This window comes from Phocoena phocoena, chromosome 5, assembly GCF_963924675.1.
Source record: "Phocoena phocoena chromosome 5, mPhoPho1.1, whole genome shotgun sequence".
Taxonomy (NCBI): Eukaryota; Metazoa; Chordata; class Mammalia; order Artiodactyla; family Phocoenidae; genus Phocoena; species Phocoena phocoena.
The window spans coordinates 126204170-126230148 of NC_089223.1; the positions used below are offsets into that span (position 1 = coordinate 126204170).

The window sequence follows — 25979 nt, forward strand, 5'->3', positions numbered from 1 at the left end:
TGTGGGAGGCGGGCGGGGTGTCGGCGCCTGGTCAGTAGAGTTTGCTTAGCCCAGGGAGCGAGGCTGGTCCTTAGTTCCCTCCCCTTTTCACTGGTGTCTCGTGTAATAGCTCTGGGAGGCTTTCAACTGCTTTGTGTTTTTTCCCTCACTTTATAGCCCACCTACATCAGTAAATCAGAGAGGGATGCCTTCCGCCATCTAGCCCTGGAGAGAGTTTTGAGGATTTACTGCCCAAGTATTTAGAAACTTGATATAGATGGGTATCTGTAGCAACACAGCAGATCTTTTACAAACCTTTCTGTCCTCAAGTAGTTTTCAGGACCACCCTCTGGTAGGTAAGTACGTCGTACCTTGTACCCACCTCCTGACTGCTGCTGTGAGGCTGCCCGGCACTCTTCCTAAAAGGAGTGCCTCTATTTTGGGGGTGCTTCTGTTAAAGTCTTTCTAGGCGTTTTAAAATTCGTAGACAGGGTAAAAATAACTCTTTTTTTCTCTTTCTCTCTTTTCCTTGGGGATGTGCTGTGGCTTTACAGGCCTGTTACGGAATTCTCAAGGTCCCAGAGGGCAGCTGGCTGTGCCGGACGTGTGCCCTGGGGGTTCAGCCCAAGTGTTTGTTGTGTCCCAAGAAAGGTGGAGCAATGAAGCCTACCCGCAGTGGGACCAAGTGGGTCCACGTCAGCTGTGCGCTGTGGATCCCCGAGGTGGGTGCCCGTGTTGGTGGTTCCCCTTGGGAGCCCGTGGCTGTTCATCCTCACAGGGAGGCATTCATCACTGGGCCACTTTGTAGCCGACGAGTAAAAAGACACCTTTGAGTTGCTACCCATTTTCCCACCTTAAATTGAACCTCGAGCATGCTGTCATGTGGTCAGTGGTGTGTAAATTTGTGGAAATGTTAACTGGAGGCAGCCGTGAGTTGGACTCTGGGTGGAGGTGTTCAGACTTCCCTTCTGATGCCACTGCAGCTGACCCTCCGCTGCTGCCACGCTCCCAGAAGCGGCCCCGCGGACCCGCGGCGTTCGTTCGCGCTGCGGCCTGGGTGTGGCTCCGTCCTTTCCCCGGGATGGGCCGTAAACCCCTGGGCCTGGTGAGCCATGCATACAGCACCGTCACGGTTAAAGAACCACTGCTCTAGGTCACATTTTTGTGATTTTTTTTTTTATTAAAATTCTTACTTACCTCAACCTTTTTAATTTCAGGTCTGGTCTAATTTATTCTGAGTCCCAGACCTTGACTGATTGAATTTGCTTGCTCACTCTGAGACTATGATTTGTGATTCAGATTTCAGCCTTCTTTGGCCTATGATTTTGGTGCATTTTCCTCCCGAGGAAAAGTATCTGGGAGTGATTTGGATTGAGGCTTCACGACTCGGGTCTTGGTAGCCTGGGAATCTCACGGTTTGGTATTAACAGGGATGCAGTTCAGTGAACCAGGCTGAGGGGAGAGGGAGGGGACCTTATTTATCTTGGTAGCTTTCCGCTTTGTGTGTAGTGATAGTTTCTGACTGAGGAGAATGGCTTTCTTTAGTGAGAGAGAGGTTAAAAGTGGTCAGTGTTTCCTTCTGCTCCATCGTTCACAACTGATTGCAATATGTTGAAGACGGATTTCCAGTCCTGACCACTTCTTAGTGGACCAGAGGTGTAGTAGGTGGATTACCTTGTCTTTGCTGTCACTCGGGTGAGCAGTGAGCATTGGGGTGTCTGAGTGTTTTTACAAACAGGACGTTTGTGTCAGATGACCCCCCGAGGAGGGCGTAGAGTTGGCCCAGAGCTGGCCCCTAGCTGGTCCCTGTGCTGTCCTGATGCCTTAAAGTGGGGTTTTACCTGCGCTCGGAGGGTGAGAGCCCCTTGGCATCCTCCGGTAGGAGGTCCGTGGGGAAGGAATGGATCTCTGAGCTGCTGCTGTCTGTGTTCGGCCCCTGTCTTGACGACCTCTGCCACCCTGTCTTGTTATTTCTTGGGCCTCCAGGTGAGCATTGGCAGTCCCGAGAAGATGGAGCCCATCACGAAGGTGTCTCACATCCCCAGCAGTCGGTGGGCGCTGGTGTGCAGCCTCTGCAATGAGAAGTTTGGGGCCTCCATACAGGTAACCAGCCTGGTCGGGATGGCATTATTACCCTTCCTTGTGTTCCAGGGAGCGGGACGGGGGAGGGCTCTGTGAGCTAACCGTCACAGGGTTTGGAGATGGGGCTAGAATCCAGGAAGCAGGACAAGGTTCTCACAGCCCTTCTGAGGTTGCTGAGGGATGTCTCCAGCCCAGTATACACACCTTCTATTGGTGGATAGTGTCCAGTGTGACCGGAGCCCCAGCTGTGTAACCATCACAGGGCAACTCAGAAGTCCGCCCGAGCTGCAGGGCAGTTCCAGTTCGTATCTGGTTTCTCCCTCCCTGCCCAAAGCCTGGCATTGCAGCTCTTTCCACAGGCCGACAGCTCTGGGGAAGAACTGGAGTCTCGGCACTGGAGGCTTAGTCACCCTCTCGCCTGCCGAGCGGCAGCCCTGCCTCTGTGGCTGCCCCCGACGCCGCTGGTTTCGGAGGTGTGCGCGTGGGGTGTCTTGGTGCGGTGCGTACTGTTGGAAATCAGCTTGGCACGCCAACCCTTTTGCATTGGGCAAAACGGGGACTCCTTGGAGCACCGACCGGGTGGGTGGAGGGACACCCATGAGGTGCTGCACCAGGGGTTCTGCCCAGTCTGAATATCTGATTTTTTTACGGTACAGTGTGGGGGAGGGTGGGGCTGGGGGAGGGGAGCTTGTGCGTAAGAAGCCAGCCTGCGTTTTCTGTGTCCACGTACAGGCAGGTGTAGACAGCCATGAGGCAGATAACAGGATCACGGAGAGACTGTTGATGGCGCGCTGTTTCTTGGTGTTGTCTTAAGCGCTGCCTGAGAAGTTCCTCTCCGGGCCTCACGCTTTTGGCGTCTAGACAGGCGTGACCTCGGAGGCCTGAGGTGCTGTCCCACCGCGGTCTCCAGATGCTGTCTGCGGCTGCCGTTGGCCCTTTGCCTCTGTGGGGCCGCCAGCTCAGGGACGCCGGCCCCTCCTTGGTCCCCACGTCACAGTCCGTGGGCAGAGGTGCCGGTTTGGGGCGGCTGCCCTCTTGATGCAGGACACGCAACGGCTTGGCACACACACTGACACACAGACACACACACACACACACACAGACACACAGACACACACACTCTCTCTCTCTCACTCACTCACTCCACAAGCTCGGTCAAACTGCCGGTCGGGGCTTTTAAAGAAATGACCTCATTTGGCAAACTCAACTTGTATTTTGGCTGATAAATATTTCTCTGTGTAAGGTATCCACTGACTGGTGTTTCTTTTTAAAAGTTTTCATTTTACACGCCAAGCTGTTGTGCTTTTTCTTCCTTATCACTTCCACTGGTGTTCAAGAATCCAAAATGTAACAGAATATTCAGAGGGTGAGGCATGAGACAGCTGGTGGGATTTGGCTGTGGACCTTGAAAATAGTGCAGATTTTTGTATGTGAATGGAATCTGCTTAAAATTAAAACATGACAAAAGCCTCTGGCCTGAGCGTTGTGTTAGGAGGGAGTGAAGGAGAAATGTTATAAAGCCACAAAATAAAAGAAGACACAGAGCTGTGTGTGTGTGTGTGTGTGTGTGTGTGTGTGTGTGTGTGTGTGTGCAGACGGCCCGTGCAAACACTTGCAGGGAACAGGCTGGGGCAAACCAAGGAAAATGGACATCGTTTTCTTCCAAGTTACCCGATGTTCTCCTGAGGATAGAAATTACGCCCTTTACTGAGTAGGTCCTTCACTGATGTTTCCAGGAGGCGGTCGATTGGGATCTCTGTGTCTCTTTTGAAGAGAGACGATAAAATGACTTTTTTGTTGCCGTTGACCTCTTTTTCCCAGAACATGAATTTGAAGGAGGAGAGGCCAAGGAAGTTTTTGATGATTTTTCATATCTTCACAGAATAGACTGATTTTATTAAAGAATTCCTGTCTGAAATGTCTGCAGCTGGAAAGGCTCTGGCTTACGTTTCTGTAACATCTGTTTGCTGAGTCAACCTGAATAGGAAAACCCAGAGGAAGGCCATTTGGCGTCTTTACAAAGCCCCGTATAAATGTTCTGCCGGGGCGAGTTCCTCATTTCAGGTCGGGGCGCTGAGTTGAAGTGTCGTTTAAGCCAAACACTGGTAGTGTCTCCGTCATCTGTTCCCACTTTACTTCCCACTTGGCTGCCTGCTAGGAGGGAGGAGCACTTTGTCTTGTACTGACAGTGACCAGGTGTGTGTGTGTGTGTGTGTGTGTGTGTATAATGAGTGACCAGGTGTGTGTGTGTACTGATAGTGACCAGGTTGTGTGTGTTCTGCCACTAAAGCTGATTTGACACATTCCTTGGAATTGAGGTTATTATTATAGATAAAATTACAGATTTATGTTAGTTCATGCGCTTTAAGTGTTTTCAGTGGGGGAATTGATTTTCTGTGAAGGGAGCTAGATTTTCTGTACTTCTGGGTGAAAGCGACTTTTAATAATGGGAGAAATCACGACTGGCAGCGAGTCACCTCTTAAGGACTGCAATGATTAGGGGAAGAAGCCCCAGCCCACGCCGCTGCGATCTGTGGTGGTGCTGTGCAGGGCCCTACTGAATGCGTTTAATTAATTAAGCTTCTCAGCTGGCCTGGGGCCACTCAGTTCTGCTCCTGTCTGCAGCCCTGGCGTGCCCGGATCCCTTGGCCTCACACAATACACTGTTGCTTTTTAAGGGACTGGCTTCAGTCACCACAGGGAGCCTCCTTCCAGGAATTCGCCCAGCAAGATCAGATGGGGAGAAATCACTTTTCTCCTGCTAGGCCTCTGGCCTGCCGTCTGGATCGGAGGCACTACGGGGTCCCCCTGGTGGGGTGGTGGGAGGGAGGTGGGAGGTGTTTGGTAAGGCCGGGGCAGAGCTGGGTGATGCCTGGCCTCTACGTTGACCTGCCTTCGACCCACAGGCAGCAGGTCCCTCACGGTTGCCCTGCCAGGCGAAGCGCACACAGATCTCAGAGCTTGTCCCCCACTGGCCTGGAAGCGTCTGCGCCTGGCGGAAGCTTCCTCGGGTGCGGAGACCAGTCCCATCCTTCCTGTCCTGGATTGTCCTGGTCTCCTCTTCCTTTCCAGTCTTTGGGAGTTTTTAATTCACCCTCCTCAGTCTTGAGCAACCCTCGCTGCTGGAGGAGGAGTGTGCCATTTATTTTCCCACTGGTGTTGGGACTCGTCCTGGCTGTGGCTTAGGAAGGAGGATCCACGTGCCTTTCAAAACTCTGGTTGGTGGTCATTCTCCCTGAGGAGATTCTCGCCACTCAGGCTTTTTATATAAGCATTAAAAAAGCCCAGACCTATGAGAAGAGACCGATGACTGCCTCAGGATATACTCTGCATGTTGGGCACACGCTCTTCTGAGTATAATCGGAGCGCCAGGGCCCCCTTTGTCTACACGTGCCATCTGTGTGATCGTGTCTGCTTTAAGAGGCGGTTATTGGATGCAGTTGCTTTTCCAGGAGAGTTATGGTTCGGTTTATGAAAAAAGAGTTCTCTTAAATCCCAAGCTGTAGCTTGTTTAAAACACGACTGGATCTGCCAGGGTGAATCCGCGTGAAGCTGCTCTGTCCCGGCACGAGCTCCAAGTGCAGCTCTTCCCGTGCGTGTGTAGGGAGGGGGTGCCTGGCACCCGGGGCTTCAGTCACTGTCACTCCCTAATGTCTCTCCTCTTGCTGTCTGCGTGTTCTTGCCAGTGCTCTGTGAAGAACTGCCGCACAGCCTTCCACGTGACCTGTGCTTTCGACCGGGGCCTGGAGATGAAGACCATCTTGGCCGAGAACGACGAAGTCAAGTTCAAGTCCTACTGCCCGAAGCACAGCTCACATCGCAAGCCCGACGAGAGCCTCGGTGAGGGGGCCGCTCGGGAGAACGGGGCCCCTGAGCGCCCCCCCCGGGACCCGCTGGAGCCCTTTGGCAGCCTTGAGCAGAATCAGGAGGAGGCCCACCGGGTGAGTGTCCGGAAGCAAAAGCTGCAGCAGCTGGAGGATGAGTTCTACACCTTCGTCAACCTGCTGGATGTTGCCAGGGCCCTGCGGCTGCCCGAGGAGGTCGTGGATTTCCTGTACCAGTACTGGAAGTTGAAGAGGAAGGTCAACTTCAACAAGCCCCTGATCACCCCAAAGAAGGACGAAGAGGACAATCTCGCGAAGCGGGAGCAGGATGTCTTGTTCAGGAGGCTGCAGCTGTTCACGCACCTGCGGCAGGACCTGGAGAGGGTAATGGTCGACACTGACACCTTGTGGTGACGTAGAGAAGAAGATTGCAAAGAGGCGACCGCTTGCCCAGAGCAAGGAGTGGTAGCCAGTGCATTTCCTCTCAGACCCTTGTACATACTTCAGCATGAGGTCGTGTTGGTTGAATCTATTTATGGGCTGGTAAACTCACTGTGCGCACACACGAGACGGCCGCAGAGCCCGGGGAGCCTCTCTGATTTAAACACTTCCTCGTTAGTTCTTACTGTTCTTCTGGAAGATCAAATGGGGTGTGTCTTCCCCTCCCCCGCCCCCCTTCATTCTAGAGCTAGAGGGAACTGAGCCCCCCCGGAAGATGCCCAAGGGGTGGGCTCAGAATTGTTTACAGACTGAGTTAGAAAACCAGAGTGGATTTAATTAACGGTGAGGGGGTGGGTGGGGCGGGCCGAGGTAGGGCAGTCTCTTGTTGAACCTGGGGAAACACTTTCTAGGTGCTGGTCATGGGCTCATTAAGGAGAGGGAAGCACTGCCTCTCTGACCCAGCTCCGCCTCTTGCCTAACTGGCGGGGGCCTTCCCGGTACAGTCGCCGAGCAGAGCAGGCTGTGGGTGCTGATGTGTGGGCATGAGCTGCCATACACGTGCATATCTGTTCCCCAGGGTACTCCGGCAGTGAGGTGCTAAGTCATCACTCAGGCTGTGTATATGTTGTGTGTGCATGTGTGTCTGTGTCCGTGTGTGTCTGTGTCCGTGTGTGTCTGTGTGCTGTGTCTAGAGTGGGCGTGGGGCAGGACTCCTGGTGCACAGGGGCCTCCGATCTGACCCGGGGAGCCCCCCCGCCGTCCCGCGCGGCGCGCTTCGAACGCCCTCACCACTGGATTGCCCCGTGTGGTGGCCCGTGGCTGCCTGGAGCCTCGGCTGGTGGCGCCTTCCTGCAGCTGTTGGCTGGTTGGCGTCTCGCCCATTCTCCAGTACCTCTGGAGTCCCAGTCTGGACCTCCCTTCCGGCTACAGGCATAACTCTAGGAGCGGGCTGGCTTTTCCCCAGGGCCGCCGCCTCCCTGCAGGTAGTCTGTGACTGAAGCTTGCTAGTCGGCGATGTGTCTTAGAGCGCTTTCTCGCGTCAGCGCCCCTGACTGCCCCGACCGCCGACAGTGATTAGCTCATTAGTGCACAGATGGAACGAAGGCTTCGGGCCCACAGCAGCCCGTGCTGCAAGGCACCTAAGTGTCCTGAAACGGTTAACGCGTCTCCCCCAGGCACCTGACTTATTAATGGGGGCTGTGGTTCACCTGCCTGGGAGAGAATCTGACTCAGAGGTGATTTGCAGCGGGAGTGTAGGCAAAGAATAGGGACAGGGGAGAAGTATGGAACCGAAAGACCGAGCTCTCACAGAGACCTGCCCTGCCCTGGTAGAGAAGGCGTAGCAGTGAGAGTGTTTCTAAGTGTTCCTTAGAAGAGACCCTTTGAGCACCTGACAGTGCGGGCGGGCTGCTTGTGACGCCCCTTCCAGGCACCAGGTTAAGGTTCCGGATTCAGGCGGGTTCAGGCGGAGGCCAGGCGGGAAGAGGGTGTGTGAGGCTCTTGTGCTCCTGGGCCCCCCCCACCCCCACCCCGGTGGTGAGTGTAAAGAAGACCTCGCCTCTCAACCACATGTATGTGTGGCCTTTTTGTTAGAGATGAGAAAGGGATTCAGAAGGGAGAAACTCGAATCCTGGTGAGAAGCCTTATCCCAGCCTGACAACTGCTGTACTTGGGGTGCATGAGCTTTGGAGTCAGATAGTCCTCAGGAGGGAGGACGAAAAGTCTCATGTTTGGACTGTGTTTGTCTCGCAATCACCACAAAATAAAAGTGTAGAAAATGCTTGTGGTGTACTAACTCTTTTCTGTACTTAAGTTACTCAGATTAACACGCACTTACGATTAAATTATAAACATTTTTTCTTTGGAGTCATCACTGTTGCATTTTAAGTAGAATGATGCCAATGATGTATGAGAAACAGGGAATAAATCAGGATTTTTGTGTGTGTGCTATTACTTATATTTACTTTATTAAAGAGTCTAAGAGATGTGAGGGCATTTAGCGTCAGTCTAAAACGGGCTTATTAAAATGAAAAATGTGTTTTCCAGAATGTTCCACGAGGCCTGCGATGGTGGAGGCTTTAAAAAGTGGAAATCTTGGCCGCCGTGCCCCAGAGTGCACAGTTATTTGTGATTATAAACAAGAAGTGTATTAGGCCAAAGACTCATCAGGGCAGGGGTGACAGTAAGAATAAATCATAAGTCTGTTTTTCAAGTAACTTAAAGTCCAGCCCAGTTCACACAACAGCATTTCGTAGCAGGTTAATGTGGGACTGTGATCAAGGCGTGTGGTCACTTCAGAACTGACAAGTGAGTACCCTTCATTAGAGAGGCAGACAACTCTGAGTGATAACGGTAGTGGCTCTTTCCTGCAGATATACACTGTGGGGCATTTTGCACACCCGGGTTCCAGTTCTGGATCAGAAAGTTAGATGACAGGAATGGACTCAGGTGGGTTTGGGAACCTGAAGACACGATTGCCGATATATGGCGGGTGCCATGCCAAGTTCCCAGGGCTGCCACTTCACTCTGGTGGGATTCCTTTCCCCCAAACATTGTCTTCTAAAGGATGCAATAAACGTGAGTTCAGCAAATGAGTACTTGCTCAGATAAAAAAACATGCTACCTCTGCACTCCTGCCTGGGGCATCGAAAGGGGTCAGGTCCCGGGGCACCATTTTACTCAACATTTGGTGGAATGGTCACCTCTTGACAGTCTGACAGAGGCTACAGTTGTCCCCGAACAAGAGGCATGTTAAGCTTTAGTGTTGCAAGCAATGTTTGGGATTCAGGAAAACTTGAGGTCGTTATCGAGTTCCTGAGGGCAGTGGTTCTCAGCACGTGGTCCTCAACCAGCAGCAACGTGACCTGCAGGTTTTTGGATCCCACCTCTGACTCCAGAAACGGTGGGGTTGGAGGCCAGCATTCTGTGTTTTAGGGCCCCTACGTGTTTGTTTGGGAACCACTGCTTTTGGGGAAAGCCTGACTCTTGGGTTTAACGTGGTATGAGGGGTGGCAGCCGAGGGCTGGTGGTTTTGCCTACCACCTCGCTGGCGATTGGGAGAAGATGAAGCGGGGGGTCGGGGGTGGGCGGGAGGCTAGGTCTAGCAGTCTAGCAGTGTACAGGAAGGGCCAAGCAGGGTGTGTGATGAGGACAGAGCCTCCGTTCAGCTCTACATACAGGGGCTGCTTATGGAAGTTGCCCTTTAGGGTGTTCTGTGCATGAGAGAGGTAAGGATTAGGGCACTCAACCGTGCTAATGTGGTCAGCCGGCCTGGTTTATTCAGGGGCTGATTTGCTCCAGTTGAAAACCCAGACCTTTGCTTCTTGGGGGTCACAGATGTCTCGTATCAGAAATCATGGGGAATGGAAGTGGGGAATTTCCCACTTAACAGCCAGGGTGGAAGTCTTTCCTGGGGGAAGTGAAGACACCAAAATTAAATTCGAGTAATATACGAAGTTCAGGTTCTCTGGCTCTGCTCTTTCCATTGACAATTTTAAGTAAAAAACGATGTATCTCTTTTGTACATCTGACTTGAATAGGAGAGTAACCTTGTCCACTCCTAGGATGTCAGAGAGTTTGTTTCCATTTCCTATTTCCACAAGTTGGATTCCCTGTCTTAATGTAAAAACCGTTCTGTATGTTTTCCAGTTGTTTTGAGCCTGTGATGAGGATCTAGGTTCGGCCCCTTCCTCTTTCTGACCTTCTACTCTTAATCTCCCCTGGGTGGAGCAATATTTATCAAAGAGGGTCGCCTATTAGCTACCTCCACCCCCAAGCTGGTCAGAATTCTTATAAAGGACACCTACTTCCTGGCCCGAGGGTGTGTGGCTGTCAGAAAGAATGTGCTTTAACCAGGGTGAATGACACTGAAATAAGATTTACTTTGAGACAGGAAGAGTGGTTTTATTCTCAGTTCTTTAAGATAATTTTTATTTTTATCAAGAAGTGTTAGGAAGATCCTAAACAAATAGCGAATAGGTTAGGATCAAGAGAAGCCTGACTTGGTGGTCCTGCTTTAGGCCAGGAAACTATACCACGTACAACGTGAGCAATGCAAATGCGAAAGCCAGCTGACCTGTTCCTCTTAATGCCTCGTGTCCTCTTGGAGAGGAGGCTGCCTTGAACACAGCTGGGGAAGAACAGCTGGAATTCTTAGGGTCCTTCAGGGGTGGTGTATCTGTACAGAAGCCAAAATGCAGGGCTGTGTGTGTCGCTTGTTGCCACTCTCGCTGCCGAAAGGTTAGTGGCCTTGGGGGAAGGTGGCAGGAGAAGGGATAGCCCAAGCGTTAGGAGAGTGCAGTCATGCCTTTGGTGTAGGAGCTGATGGGGATACGCAGTCCCTGTTTTCAGTCTTGCCACTGAGCTTACTGGGGTGGTCTTGTCCACATCTTCCTGAAGAAAGGTTTATTGTGTTACCTGCTGTGTTGCATTTGACCTTTGTGTTTTCAGGCCCGTGCAATCTAATCAGGTCTGACCGGCAGGCTTTAGGACTGAGAGATTTAAGGGGGTTTATTGATTAAGTCATTAAAAGTTGATTCCATATTGACTGATCACAGGTGGCTCTGAAAATGGGGAACAAGTTTAAGTGTTGATTGGCTGCTACTGGTGAATGAGCACCTGCATGCCGTTCCCCAGTGGCTGCACGTCAGATGCAAAGCGGAGCTCCTAGTGCTGCGGTCTTCTCGGTTACTGACCGATGAATCGAGAAGAGGGCAGTTTCAGTTTTTCAGGTGGTGATACAGAAAGCTGGCCTTGAGAGGCTGAGCTAGCAAGTCAATGGCAAAGCAAGAAGGATGTTCCCTAGGTGTTCACACGCTGTAGGAACACAGCGGCCTGTAAGTTCCAAGGTACTTCAGGGAGTTCAGTGTCAACAAAAGAAGTTTACTTGGACTCCTGGTGACTACCTGGCCTTCTAGTGAGCCCCGTGTGGGGACATTGTTTGTGAGGGGCTTCTCCCTCTGATGGCCCTCGACCCTAATGCTGTCTAGTTCCATCTTCAGAAGATGCTTGATAAAGTAAAGCAGAGGTGGCTCTGAACTGCTCTGAAGCCTCTGACGATAGAATTCCTGGGAAGAGGATACTGAAGGGGCGATGAGCAGAGTCCTTTGGCAAGAGCTGGCATGTTTGGACTTGGACACCGATGGGCGTCTGTCTCTTCGCCAGGAGGAGCCTGTGGCCAGGTGTGGTGCAGGGGCAGGACCTCCTCTGACAGCCTCTTTTGTGCTGCTACCCACCTTGAGGGGTATACGCAGAATACTTGTTAGCACCCCAAAGGGAGGCTGAGAGATTAGCTAAAATGTTTAAAGTACATTTGGATATCAAAAGTCACTCAAGGACCTAGTAGGACAAAATTTTCTCAGGTAAAGAGGGAAAAAAACAAAAAACAAAAAACACCAAAGTCCTGTTATAATGTATTGCTTACTTAGAATCTTTATTCTCTACGTTCTAGGTTCGGAACCTCACTTACATGGTGACCCGCAGGGAAAAGATTAAACGATCTGTGTGCAAAGTCCAGGAACAGATATTCAATCTTTACACTAAGCTTTTGGAGCAAGAAAGAGTTTCAGGTATGCATTAAGCCCTGGTAGGTCAAACAATAGGGCAGGGGTTTGTAAGCCCTCTGTTAAGGGAAAAAAATGCTAGTTTCTTTAATTTTCTTTTATACTGTAGAAGAAGCAAAGGCTTTTGTTGTTGAAGAAAATCTTTAGGCATTCGAGGCACCGTGGTCTAGAGGAGAGGGCTGTGAACTGGGCCTCACATATGGGTCAAATCCTGTATTGGCTACTTAAAGGCTCAACACAAGCAGGTCTTAAGTTTTCCAAGTCTCCCTCGTTTCCTCACATGTAACGTGAGGATGAGATCTCCTGCTACCTCCTGGGAACAACTGTGAGACTCGAAAGAGTAACTTACATATTGCAAAGCACTTGATAAATGTAAAGTATCATGGGGATACCTAAAAAGATTTATAATTATCTAGCCTTTGGATCTACCTGTAACATATGGTAAATATATCTTAAGACTGTGTACTTAAGGTACATATCCATGTTTAGGTAACATTCACAGTGGATTCTTTTGGTGTAGTTGGAATTTTGAATACTTTCGAGATTCAGCACAACATATGTATTTAGTGCTGCCTATGCTGCATTGCTCTGGCAAAGAGAAAAAGAAAACCAAGACATGGACTTCCCCCACCTCCGGAGAACACTTGAGTGACTTTGAGATCAAGTGCCTAGGAGGGCAAGTTGTTTAACCTCTCCGGGACTCTGTTGGTCTGTAAGAGGTTTGGTCCAGAATCCTGCCCTCTGAAGTGCTTTTCCACACTAGCGTTCCGTGATCAGAAGCCCCAGAAAGCAGGCGTTATAAGGATTTCAGAGGAGGAAGAGTCTGTCGAGTGCGGATGAGGCAGAACCATGACCCACGAGCAGGCGGGTCTTAGGGGACCTCGTGTCTGCTGCCCTTTGAAGTTAGAGCAGCAGTGTCTGCCCTGCTTGCCTTTTGTGCAGAGTCCACCGGCTTACTCTCCTTCTGCTTCTGTGGCTTTTCGTCTCTGTAGATTAGGAAACACAGATACAACAAAGAAGTTGTTATAACCTATTATGTTGAAATCCACATTCTGGGTTGACCTAAAACTAACTGGATATGTGTGACTAGAGGCAAACTGGTCAGCCGAACAAAGAGAGAAAAAGCTTGGGGAGTTTTAAATGATATTCTTGAAGTGTGTTACATTGTTCTGATAGCATTAACGTATTAATAATATCATCCTAGGTAATTTCCTTCCCAAGAGTAAATACTTCCCAGATATATCAAGTGTTATATCGTCAGCTAGACTTTAGAGTTGTCAAACTTTTAAAATAGATTTCGCTGAGTTAGGGTCACGAGTACAAGCAGTTTGACTCAGATTCTTTAAGGTGAACTTCTGTCTCTTCATTATTCCTACTTGAATGCAGATAAAATAGGGGACCTGTTTTCTCCCTTGCCCCTGGTGTGTCCTTGTGTAAACAGCGGCCCCCCCACCCCCACCCCAAGGCTGTCTGGTGCGGGTCACCCAGCCTCCGGCTGCAGAGGCCGAGCTGCCGCCGCCCGGGATCATTAGTGCAGGTTGTGTCTGTGGAGCTTTGCCAGTGGAGGGCTTTCTGTGACTCTTGTTAAAAGTCCTTACGTAATGAGTGATTACCTATGAAAATAAGCTGTAAAGAACGTTTTCATCTGATTTCACTCGAGTCGTTTTTCACGGTTATTGCAGGCAGTTTTTTTTTTGTTTTTTTTTTCCCTTGTATTTCGTGGCTGAGGTTTTTTGGTAAGTGGTTGGGCTTCTCAACAAGGTTGGGAAGTGTTTTGTGTAACAGATGTAATGCAGATCTACGTTCAGAAGTCCTACTGCTGTTCCAGAACAGGAAAAGGGGTCCTCACCACCCTCTGAGGAGTGACCCACACTAGGTATGACGGGTTGGAAGCAATGGTAATCTCCCTGTGAACTGCCCCAGGGAATGAAGTGGAAACCCCTTGGGATGCCTTTTTTCTTCTTCCAGTTTCAGACTTTCAGTTGTGTCGTTCGTGCCTCACACTGACCTACCTTGTAAGAGAGAGGATTCCGAGTGAGGCAGAGATGGCCCTGACTTAACATGTGTCACTAGGATCCATAGTTTAAACTGTCCCGTGGTTCCGAGAATGGGCAGGGCCCTTCTGCTGGATGCGTGTCCTCAGTGGAGACAATACTTAGGAGAGTCAGAGGCCCTTCAGAGACATGGATCCCAAGTCAGGAGAGAAATCAGAGCTTGGAAAATAGCCCCTCTTAACCTTCCTATTTTCCCACATTAGTTGACTGCATGAAAGAAATAAGACGTGTGGCGTGATGGTTGACCCTGAGTTTGATTATTGAGAAAGCAGCCATTTCTAAACCAGCAGATTGTAAAACACCCTCCCCTGCCTACGGTCATGATAATTTTACGTTTAGAGTTGCTAGCTCTGTTCTGTTTACGTGCAGTGTCCGTTTCCACTCAGCAGTTAAACTCTCACGTGGGCTCCTGCCTGCTACTCTGGGGTGGAACCTTGTTTTCCTGGTGGTTCATAACTCGGGAAACATGAAAACTGCTCTTTGTAGGTGCTCTGGAGGCTCTTGCAGGAACGTGGTCCTTCTGATGAACTCTAGTACGTTATGAATTCACCCTGTAGTTTTCAGACTGAGGGTTACAGTTTATTACCGGGTTGTGAGATGAATTTAGCAGGTCATCACTAGCATTAAAACACGTGAAATAGAACAGAAACTGTCAGAGTGCCTATCAGGCCATGAAGGCTAATAGGATTGCAGGAAAAGTGAGCTTTTACTGGCTTACATTGTGAAACTTAGTTCTTACTGTGATTTGCCTCAGAAATGTTTGGAAAACACCAGTTTAACTTATCCTTGTGTTGGATGGCAATTCAGTTGAGTTCCACAAATGGGTTTTACATATGAGAGTAAACAGATGTACTCTGTGTCAAGAACGATTTCAAACACCTTCCTTTATTCATTTCACAATTGACGTGTATTTATCCTCATCATAGCCATGTCGCGCCGTGAGGGTGTAGATAATTTGGAGAAAGAACCTTAAAAGCCCCAGTCCCCCCAGCCCCCACCCCCCCCACCCCCCCCAGTCTGTAGGCGTGGCAGGTGGCAGCTCTTGGCAGGCGCTGCTCTGAGACGGGGTGGAAGCAGTGCTTGCTTCACCGCAGACGGATTCCGCAGTGAATCCCATTTGAAAATCAGATCAGTTATTTTGTTTGACGGAAAATGTATTCCTTGAAAAGACATTGTTTCATGAAAAAGTACATGAACTTAAGCTGTTTTAGAAAATAGAGGATATTGAGTATTCAGATTTCACGGCAGGTAATTACCTTTACTATAAATACCGAACTTGTACAAAGTGGGTGGCTGTGTGTTTTACTGTTGGGTGGGAAGGCCCTGCTGAGGGTCTGGAACTTTATTGTTCTGGATTTGCCTCTGCTGTAACTTTCCTTGACGTGTGGTTTTTGTGTTCGTAGGTGCGCCGCCTTCGTCTTCCTCCTCGTCACTGGAAAACACGCTTCTGTTTAACAGCCCTTCTGTGGGCCCCGATGCCCCCAAGATAGAGGACTTGAAGTGGCATTCTGCGTTCTTCAGGAAGCAAATGGGTACTTCCTTGGTTCACTCGATGAAAAAGCCCCATAAGCGAGATCCGTTGCAGAACAGTGCTGGGAGTGAAGGCAAAACCCTGCTAAAGCAGCCAGACCTGGGCAGTAGAAGGGAGGGGATGGTGGTCCCAGAGAGCTTTTTGAGTTTTGAAAAGACCTTTGCAGAAGCACGTCTCATATCAGCACAACAGAAAAATGGTGTGGTGATGCCAGACCACGGGAACAGAAGAGACCATCGTTTTCATTGTGATCTTGGTAAGGGAGACTTGAAGGACAGACCTTTCAAACAGAGCCACAAGCCTCTCAGGTCCACAGACATGTCCCAGAGGCATGTGGACAACACAAGAGCTGCCACCTCCCCTGGGGTGGGGCAGTCAGCACCCGGCACGAGGAAAGAGACGGTGCCCAAGTGCAACGGCTCCCTAATCAAAGTAAACTATAACCAGACTGCAGTCAAAGTGCCTACAACACCTGCCAGCCCAGTGAAAAACTGGGGAGGATTCCGGATTCCAAAGAAGGGGGAACGGCAGCAGCAGGGAGAGGCCCACGAGGGGGCCTGCCACCAGCAGCACTCAGACTACCCCTATTTGGGCTTAGGCCGAGTTCCAGCCAAGGAGAGGGCAAAGAGCAAGTTGAAATCTGACAACGAGAATGACGGGTACGTCCCTGATGTAGAGATGAGTGACTCAGAGAGCGAGGCATCAGAAAAGAAATGTATACATGCCAGCAGCACCATAAACAGGAGGACAGACATTATCAGGAGAAGCATTTTGGCCTCTTGATGAAGCAGAGATGGCTTGGGAGCACCACGGGCTTGTCACGGGGTAGGCGAGAGTTCAGACACGGGGGACGAGCAGAAACCCGTCACTCCTGCACAAACACATTTACTTGCAATTCAGATTGAATTTTTTTGTTTTTTGAGTCATTTATAAATCATTGTTGTGAGAAGTGTGTTATTTGCAACTTGTTGAGGAAACACAAGAGTTAGATTGTAACCGTAAGACACTGCTAAGACTAGAGGCTGAATTAATTAAACACTAAAATAATAAGAATGGATGAATTAAGTTCCTAAAGAGGGCAAGGCTTCTAAATAAGCCTCATGAGTTTTTACTGCCCTCTGTATTCTTCCCAAAGCACAAACTCTTGGTTACCTGAATATACAGAATCAGATATGGTTCTTGAGAAACGCTCACGTACCATTTAATAGCCCATAAAACTTATTTTCTAGGACTGTGGTGGATCTTGAAATCATATTTCTACTTTGGCCCACAAGGCTGTTTTTGTTTCATTATAGTGTACGGGCAGTAGCTCTGAAGCTTCAGTAACTCTAGGGAATTCATGTGTAAATATAGCAGATGAGGGAAGAGAAAATTTAAAAGTCATTACTGGAAGCTCTGAAGGGACAGGGTAGAGCCGCTGGAGCTTGGAGATTTAGGGTAAATGTAAGCAAGGTCCTGCTGCCAGAAGCCCTTGAATGTGTTGTGGATATAGGGCCGGTGGAGGGTGAAGCCATTACAAAGTTCCATCTGTGAGAGAGGGCAGTTGAGGTCCCGTCTTTCTTTACCAGTCCTTTTGACCTTTCTCTTCCCTAACCACTGCCTTTCGGGCCAGCTTGGGATTTCGCTGGCCACTGGCAAAAACTGGCCATCTGGCTTCCAACAATACAATGGCTATTCAAGTTCAAGTGATGAACTTCCAGACTCTGGTGACTCATATTTCCCAGAGCCGACCACTAGTGCATATGTTGGGGAATCCGGCCTTCCAACATGAACAGATTCCTTTAAAAAAAAAAACAACAAAAAAAAACAAAAACAAAACAAAAAAAAAAGCAAAATAGGTTATATTAAAAAAAAAAAAGAAAGGCAATAAGTTGCGATAACCTCTTACCATTGATTGACCAAGGTTATACAGGAAAGAGATTGACGTGTAATAGGTTTTCTGGAGTCAGAGTTCTAAGCTCTAGTTCGTAACTTGGACTTTCTAATTGCAAACGGCAATAACCAGTAAGTTATCAGCAATAATAAATTTAGCATTAAATTTGAGTACAATGTTCTGTTTTTGCACTCGCTGCAGTGCATTATGTATTAAGACAGTGGATAGTGTTAAGGTCCTGTTAATTTTTTTTTGGAATTCAATGTAGTTGTGAATCAAACTTAAGGAAAGTTTAAGTAGCAATGAGATTTAGAGTTATGGGCACTTGGAACAAGCCCAACTTCCCCTAAATTATCCTTTAGTTTGTTAATATCAGTATTCAGATTCCTGATTCATTTATACATTTGTTTCCATGTGGCAGGGACATTCTGATACTTAATGAGTAATGCTTTGAGTTCTGTAGTTACCTTTCAAGTCTTCCGGACGATTGTCAACAAGGAAAAAGGCTTATTGAATTCCATCTTGCTATGCAAGTTTTATCAGATGATCAAATAGTGGATCTGATACATCCCCATTGTATGTATGACATTTTTCAAACCAAGTCTTAACTTTTCGAATACATTTTAGTAGCTAATTCAGGGGAGGGGAAAGAATGACCCAGGTTTTTAGATTGACTATTTTTGAGCTATGGGGCTCATTTTTCAAAGACTGTTGTCCAGATAAACTGTTGCTACAGATACTAGAAGTTTCTTATGAATCCAAGTTGTACATTAACTCGGCATAATTTAAAAATCTTTTTTTTTTTTTTTTTTTTTTTTTGCATATGAGCAAAAAACCTTTTGCTGGATACAGGAGAAGGTGGACTCGATTTACAGTTATCTTTTGACTACAGCAACAGCTCTGGGTGAGAGTAGACTATATAGAGGGATGATTTGTCAAGCCATAAAAAGAAAATCTAAATTAATTCTAGTGAAGTGTATGACCTCTCACCATTATAAGAGGTACCAGATTCATTTGCACTATTAGGAATGCTAGTTTTGTGCAAAAATAATGCCTTACCTGTTTTCTCCCCACATTTAGGTTGAAAAGCTTTCAAACGTTCCAAGTTATGCTGAACCAAAAACAAAACAAAACAAAAAATAAAAATAAAAAAAAAAACCCACACAAGAACTAAACACCCCAAAACAAAAAGCCCACACTTTTAATTCCTGCTTTGAAATGCAAATGGTACAGGGCTCAGTTTCTCTGGCACAGTGTAATGATAGCTCTGTGAGTGGGTGAGTTTCAGGTCCTGCTGGGAACTCTGTATGCGCGAGGCCGCACGAGCGGCAACCAGCCAGCCGAACCTGCCCACCTGCACTCAGTACGGAACCATTTGCTCTTCTTTTCTCCTTCTCCTCCTCCTTTTTTTCTTTCTTTTTTTTTTTTTAAAGCTTTCTCTATCTTTCCTTGTGCATCCTGACCAAGAAATATCTTTGATTATGATCAATGTATTATGTCAAAATGTAGGCTAGTTAAACTTTTGTAAAGTTGCCTGGAATGTCATTTGTTAGGTTATAAACACAAAATCTAAATGAAGGGTTATATGTGTTGTGTACAAATCTTAATTATTTTGAAATGGACAAACTTGTCATTACATTTGTAACCTTGTACAGAGGATTTTTCACTATGTGCCTAGCTTGGTGTCCATTCAGCTAAAGTTGAAAAAAAAAAGGTGCATGAAGAGTTAAAAATCAGAATTAAACAAAGTATATGTAGAGATGACTATTTTATATTACATGGCCCAATCCTGTATTTATTTCTGCCCCCTTTTTGAAAGTATTTATAAAACTAGTTGAGGACAGCTGTATTTTTTTGTTGAACTATTTAGTAGAATTTGTGCCTTTTTGTCTGTATGTGAATAAATGCTGTACATTTTGCAGTACATTTTAGAGTGTCTTGAAATCTGGTTTTGCTAAATATTTGGATGTATATGACTTAGCTGCATATGTATGTGGTGTCTCACATGATGGTACATGTCGACAGTCTCACAGCTTAGATCAGGAACGCGAACTGCAGGGAACATGACCAAGACTGTGGAAGAGCACAGATTCACTAGGCTGCTTTCTGGCTCAACTTTGATGGTGGGACACTGATATACGATAATGGTTTGATTTTAGTGTTCCCCACCTGGAGTTCTTTCCAGAATACAGTTTAAGAGCTGAAAACAACCAGTTGAAGCAACTTACACATTAGGGTTGGAGACACCTGAGTTTAGAGGCTGAAGTACATACAGTTCACCAGCCGTGTGACCTTTGCCAAGTCACCTAACCTTTATAAGCCTCAATTTTCCCTTCTGTGAAAGGACAGTGACATCCTACTATCTTCCTGGGGTTGCTGTGATATTTAAAGCAAGCTCATAGAGCATCTCATATAAAGCACGTAGTAGGCATTTGGTAAATGTCTGGCTATTATGATTAGGAACAAGACACTGACTTCTTCAACATAATGTTGACTGATAAGCCTTCTGAGGCAAAAAAAAAAAAAAAAAGGTTATTTCTGAATGACAGGGAGACTTTGTTTATAAGGCTCTTAAAAAATAATTTTCAAAGGGCGCAGTTTCATTAAATGCATTCTTTTGATCACAGAATTCTGGAACATTAGGGCAAAGAAGAGGTATCTCTATTCTACAGAGAAGACATGTCCAAGATCATAGCATTAGGCATTGGCGGGACCGGGCCAAGGCCCTAGTTCTAATTCCTAGTTTGGTGTTCTCCCTGCCTGAAACAGGCTTTACTCAACCCCTACATGCAGGCATTAGCATATAATGAAATGCACCTTTGTGCTGGGAACAGCAAAGAGCTGGGAGGGTTACATATTCTCATGTAGATTACAATGTACAGGAGTCACAACAGGGTAGCGGTACAGAGTCCCTAATTTACAATTTTTGTAAAAATGTGGCCAGTTTTTTTTTTTTTTTTTTTGCGGTACGCGGGCCTCTCACTGTTGTGACCTCACCCGTTGTGGAGCACAGGCTCTGGACGCGCAGGCGCAGCGGCCATGGCTCACGGGCCTAGCCGCTCCGCGGCATGTGGGAGCCTCCCGGACCGGGGCACGAACCCGTGTCCCCTGCGTTGGCAGGCGGACTCTCAACCACTGCGCCACCAGGGAAGCCCATGGCCAGTTTTTTTAAACATGAATTGTTCATACATTTGGCTAAAAGCTTGTTTATTTCTCCTTGTTCCTCCTTAGTGACTATTCACTTCCACATAGCTTGCTCTGAGTAAGACCCCAGAGAGAAATAACTGTGATTCTTCCTACAAGGTCTAAAGTTGAATAACCACGATAGTTCTCTAGGGAAATTAAGTCCCCAGGAGCCAGAGGATAGGGCCTATCGCTGGCAATTCTGCAACATGTGATGGGAAACGTGGCACCGGGGACTCGTGTATGTGTTTTTAGCCAGGTGACTTAGAAAACGGTTTCTACCTTTGAAACATTCGCCGTCTGCAGCAAACTTCGCAGTTAACTTCAAGGTTGAAATCTTCAATATGACTTCCCTTCAGTGCTCAGAACTGCCTTAGATGATGTGCTCCAGTCCGGGGCAGAACAGACCTTTGATTGAAAAAGGGGGTAAAAGCAAATCTGTTATCTCCTTCCTTGACTTTGACCATTCCCTGTGCTGCTAAGTTTGATGCTGCTGCAATCCAGCTTTTCCTGAGTTCTGGTGGACCGCTTGTTGGGCGTTTCCTCTTTGATGTATGCAGGTGCTTGAGGTTTTGGAATTCATCCTTTTCTATATCCTGCCTTAAGAGAATGCCAACCAAGCCTGGAACCTGTTATTTCTTCAACTCCTGTAGCCAAATGCTGATCTAGATCTATGTGTTATACGTAGTATCTCTTCAGCAACTTTTGCTTCTCTTAATCCCACTACCGCTTGCCATAGAGTGTTCAAGCCTCATCATTTCTTGCCTGGATTGTCACAGCAGCCTCTTACCTGGTTTCCTTGGTTCAAGTCTTGCTGAAATCAATCACTGCTCCCAGTTAGCTGCGGTCTTGCCAGCGCTATCTCCGTAGTGATAACTTCCACAATAAAAACTGGCTTTGTTATTCCACAAGCTCGTCAGAGAACCTCCAGGCTTCTGTACATGATTACAAAAGGCTTATCAAATGGCAAAGGCACTGCTTGGTATTTTATGCGTATTAATTTGTTTAAGCCTCACAGCATGTGAGGAAGGCACTATTATCTATCTGCAGATGAGGAAACAGAGGCACAGAAGTTAAGTAATTTGCTCAAGGTCAGTAGGTGGTAGAGCTGGGCGTCAATCCTAGCCAGGCTGCAACTAAGCCCCCTGGGCCCTACTGCCTCTCAGAATACAAAAAGAGTTCACATAAAGTAGTTCATGTGTTTTCGAGTATACGGAGGAGTATACATGTGAACTTTCAGTTGAATGAATTTCTGTAAAGTAAAGCTAATTCCCTTGGTTTAAAATATTATGTTAATGTAACTGCTTGAATGACTATGAACATAACCTAATGGATAAAGAGCAATATCGTTGGCTTGTAGTCAGTTCGTCCCTGCTTTCTTCTAGGGAGAATGGAATTAGTTAATTTAGTGTCCTATACATTTATGTAACACACACGCACACACGTATTTACAGATATAAAATATACGCCTATGATAAAAAATAGCACTGCTATCAAGAACTCAAAGAATAAATTTCTCTATATCCTGACACGTTACCTGGAAAGTTGAAGAGAATTATTTAAAATCACATTGTTTCTAGACGATGAATCTGCAGTTAGGACTAACGTCTTAAAACTCTCATGCTATGCAAAACCTTCGAATCAGTATTTTTGTGATATAAAGTATAATAAATCTGGTTAGCTTTTATAAATAAGTCAAGCAAATTAAATAGCAAAGATAAAAGAAAAAAAATGTATACCATCATTCCTAATGTATCACTAATGTATCCTGATACTCTCACTACTACTTGGCTTATATACGGCTGAGTCCTAAATAGTACGTTTATAATTATGGGTTAATTATGGTTATTTTACCTATTAATCTGGCTGATGGCTTAATTTCCAGATTATCATCAGCGTGAGGCCATTTCTTCATGAAGCAAATCTTTTCCTCTGGTGTTTCCTTCCTCCATGTAGCAGCCTCAGACGTGCCTTCCTTCTTTTCTTGTTCATTTTGGCTCTGCTCCAGCTTTACCGTTTGAATCATTTGAGCTTCTCTTTTTCATGTCAAATGCTTGTGGTCATATCTTTGCCTCAAAGAGTCCCAAACACTCAAAGTAAGTAAATACCTTTCAAATACCTCGCTTTAAAATACCATGCTTATTTTGACACAGGAAAATCATATAATATAGTATCAACCACTTTATAACTGCTAAACACAATTTAACATATTTATTATTTTTTGGTAGATATTTGGTAAATTTTTTTTGGTGAAACTGTCACCACTTATTAAAGAAATCTGTCAGTATTTTTTTTTTTTTTGGATCTGGCTCCTAAAGCAAAGGAAATAAAACCAAAAATAAACAAATAGGACCTAATTAAACTTAAAAGCTTTTGCATAGCAAAGGAAACCATAAACGACATGAAAAGACAACCTACTGAATGGGAGAAAATATTTGCAAATGATATGGCTGATAAGGGGTTAATATCCAAAATATATAAACAGTTCATATAACTCAACATCAGGAAAAAAAAACCTGATTAAAAAATGTGCAGAAGACCTGAATAGACATTTTTCCAAAGAGGAAATGCAGACGGCCAACAGCCACAGGAAAAGATATTCAACACTGCTAATCATGAGGGAAGTGCAAATCAAAACCACAATGATGTATCACCTCACACCTGTCAGAATGGCCATCATCAAAAAGAACACAAATAACAAATGTTGGCAAGGATGTGGTTGGTAGGAATGTAAATTCCCTACTGTGGAAGACAGTTTGGATGGTCCTTAAAAAAACTAAAAACAGAGCTACCATATGATGCTGCAATTCCACTCCTGGGCATATAACTGGAAAAGATGAAAACTCTTAATTCAAAAAGACCCATGCACCCTCAATGTTCAGAGCAGCATTATTTACAACAGGCAGGACATGGAAGCAACCTAAGTGTCCATCAACAGATGAATGGATAAAGGATATATATATATATATATATATATATATATATATAGACACACACGTATATGTATGTGTATATATACACACACATACACACAATGGAATACTATTCAGCCATGAAAAAGAAATCTTGCCATTTGCAACAACATGAATAGACTTGGAGGGTATTACGCCAAGTAAAATAAGTCAGACAGAGAAAGACAAATACTGTATGATATCAGTTATATATGGAATCTAAAAAAATACAACACACTGGTGAATATAACAAAGAAGACGACTTACTGATACAGAGAATAAACTAATGGTGACCAGTGGGGAGAGGGAAGGGAAGAGGGGCAATGTAGTGGTAGAAGATTAGGAGGTACAAACTATTACATATAAAATAGGCTGCAAGGATATATTGTACAACATGGGGAATATAGCCAATATTTTATAACTTATAACCTTTAAACATTGTGAATCACTATATGGTACACTTGTAACATAATGCTGTACATCAACTGTACTTCAACTGAAAAAAAAGAAAGCTTTGTAAGGCAATCAAAAAAAAAAAAGAAATCTGGAAACCTTTAAAGGAGGTAACCCACTAATTTATATAACTTCCTTTGCTTAGATCTGTATTTTTCACTAAAGTTACTTGACTTTTTAGGTGATGGCCAATTTCTTTTCAAGGTTTGAAAAAATACCCAAATCCTACTAGATATGAAGATGCTTTTCTTAGGAAGTTTTCTATGTAATGCATATAATTTGATAACCAAAAGGGCTTTTTGGGTTAGAGTCAAGAGTAAGAAAAGGCAAAGAAAGACTCGGTCGCAGCTCCGGATCGTTACAATAAGGCTGATGCATGAAAAAGTGAACGCAGAATTTTTCAAAACCTATTTTGTGTCTGTATCTTCTATCAAGAACACGAATCCTTGAACTGAAAAGGAAAGAATGGACACTAGTAAGAGTTACCTGAAGTCTAGGGTGAAGCACTTGTTTGAGAGTACCGAGCTGTTAACAGTGAGTTCGAGCCTCGTGACACAGAGGAATTAAACCCCGGGGCACCCATAATTCCAGTTTGGCTTTGAATGCAGTCACTTTATCTGCCAACTTGAACACAGTTGTTCTCCCCTGAAGTGACAGATTGAGTTTGTTGAGCAGGTTGAATATGCCACACAAGTAAGCAAGTTTTGTGACCCATTCTGTGCCACTGAAACGTGCTGCCAGTGGTGACTGTTTTTCTAAAAGAAATCTTTGAAGTGGCTCTTGTAACTCAAAAGCTCTGGCCAGTGATCTACCTTTAGAAGCCACCTCACCTCTGTGCATAAGAGAAGACGTGTGAACACTGGGATTTTTGACATGTTTCAAACATTAGCAGAGATTTTGAAAGAGACTAAGCCAGGGCGTTCTTTCTCCCAGCTGGTGCATGATCACCTATCTCAGCTTTCCAAAGACTTTGAGCACTACTTCCCAACCACAAAAGACCCCAAACTGGGAAGGAATGGATCTGCGACCCATCTGTGAATAAGCCAGGTGAATCGACTTTGTCCGTGCTAGAAGAGGATCAACCGCTTGAGATCGCGAATCACGGTGGCCTTAAAAGTATGTTTGAGACAACTTCTAATCTCCATACGTTCTGGATTAAAGTCATTGTGAAGCAGGGTTTTCTGCAGTGACGGCGACCAAAACGAGATCACAGAGTAGACTGGACATAAGCAACACACATCGGTGTCACTGTCTCCCATCCCCCCCAAGATGGGACCATCTAGTTGCAGGAAAAGAAGTTCAGGGCTCTCACTGATTCTGCATTATGGTGAGTTGTATAATTATTTCATTATATATTACAATGTAATAATAATAGAAGTGAAGTACACAATAAATGTAAAAAACAAAACAAAGACAAACAAAAAAACCCCGGGGGCACTCAGAGAACCTGTAGAGGTGACTGCCCGGTCACTGTCAGCAAATGGGAGAGATGTCAAAAGCACAAATTCCACAGACTCTAAGGATGCAGTGTTGGCAGAAGGAACCTGGTGTTGGAGACACCTGGTTTGACAGCCTGCAGTGCTACTTTCCATCTCTGTGACCCTGGGCCAGGTGTTTAACTTTTATGACACCTTATCTCTTCAGAAAAGGAATGACAACACCGACCTAGCAGCAACACCGACCTAACAGCAACACCTACCTAGCAGGGTTGTTGGATTATACAAGATAATAAATGCAAAATGCTAGCACAATGCTTGTATAAGGTAGGTGCTCAATAAATAGACATTAATACAGATCAGCATGGTTACTGTAGATCCAGGGGAAGATTCTCCAATGGATCCAATGGATTCTTTTGGTTATTTGCAGAAACATGACTGTAGCTACTCTCATTCTCCCTTATCCCCTAGAACACAGTTCACATGACAGGAAATCCTAGTCTCATATTTTTAATCTTCACAGATCTAAGTGCCAACAGATTTCCTCATACATCATATTATGATCTGATGGCTTTCTTATTCTTTGAAAAAAGGATAAAAATTGTGACCGA

General features: G+C 46.0%; 1 protein-coding gene across 3 annotated transcripts in view; it reads left to right on the top strand.

The window, feature by feature from the left end:
* The window catches only part of JADE1 (jade family PHD finger 1), a 55329-nt gene extending 38063 nt beyond the window's left edge, over positions 1-17266 (top strand). For 2 of the 3 annotated variants that reach the window (XM_065878322.1, XM_065878323.1), the window contains exons 6-10: positions 534-701; positions 1966-2082; positions 5748-6269; positions 11776-11893; positions 15345-17266. In XM_065878322.1, coding sequence (XP_065734394.1) covers positions 534-701; positions 1966-2082; positions 5748-6269; positions 11776-11893; positions 15345-16255 — 1836 coding nt within the window. In that variant the 3' untranslated portion in view covers positions 16256-17266. Of the gene's footprint in view, positions 1-533; positions 702-1965; positions 2083-5747; positions 6721-11775; positions 11894-15344 lie in introns of those variants that run through there. The other variant, XM_065878324.1, reaches the window with a different exon arrangement.
* The last annotated feature ends 8713 nt before the right edge of the window (positions 17267-25979 follow it).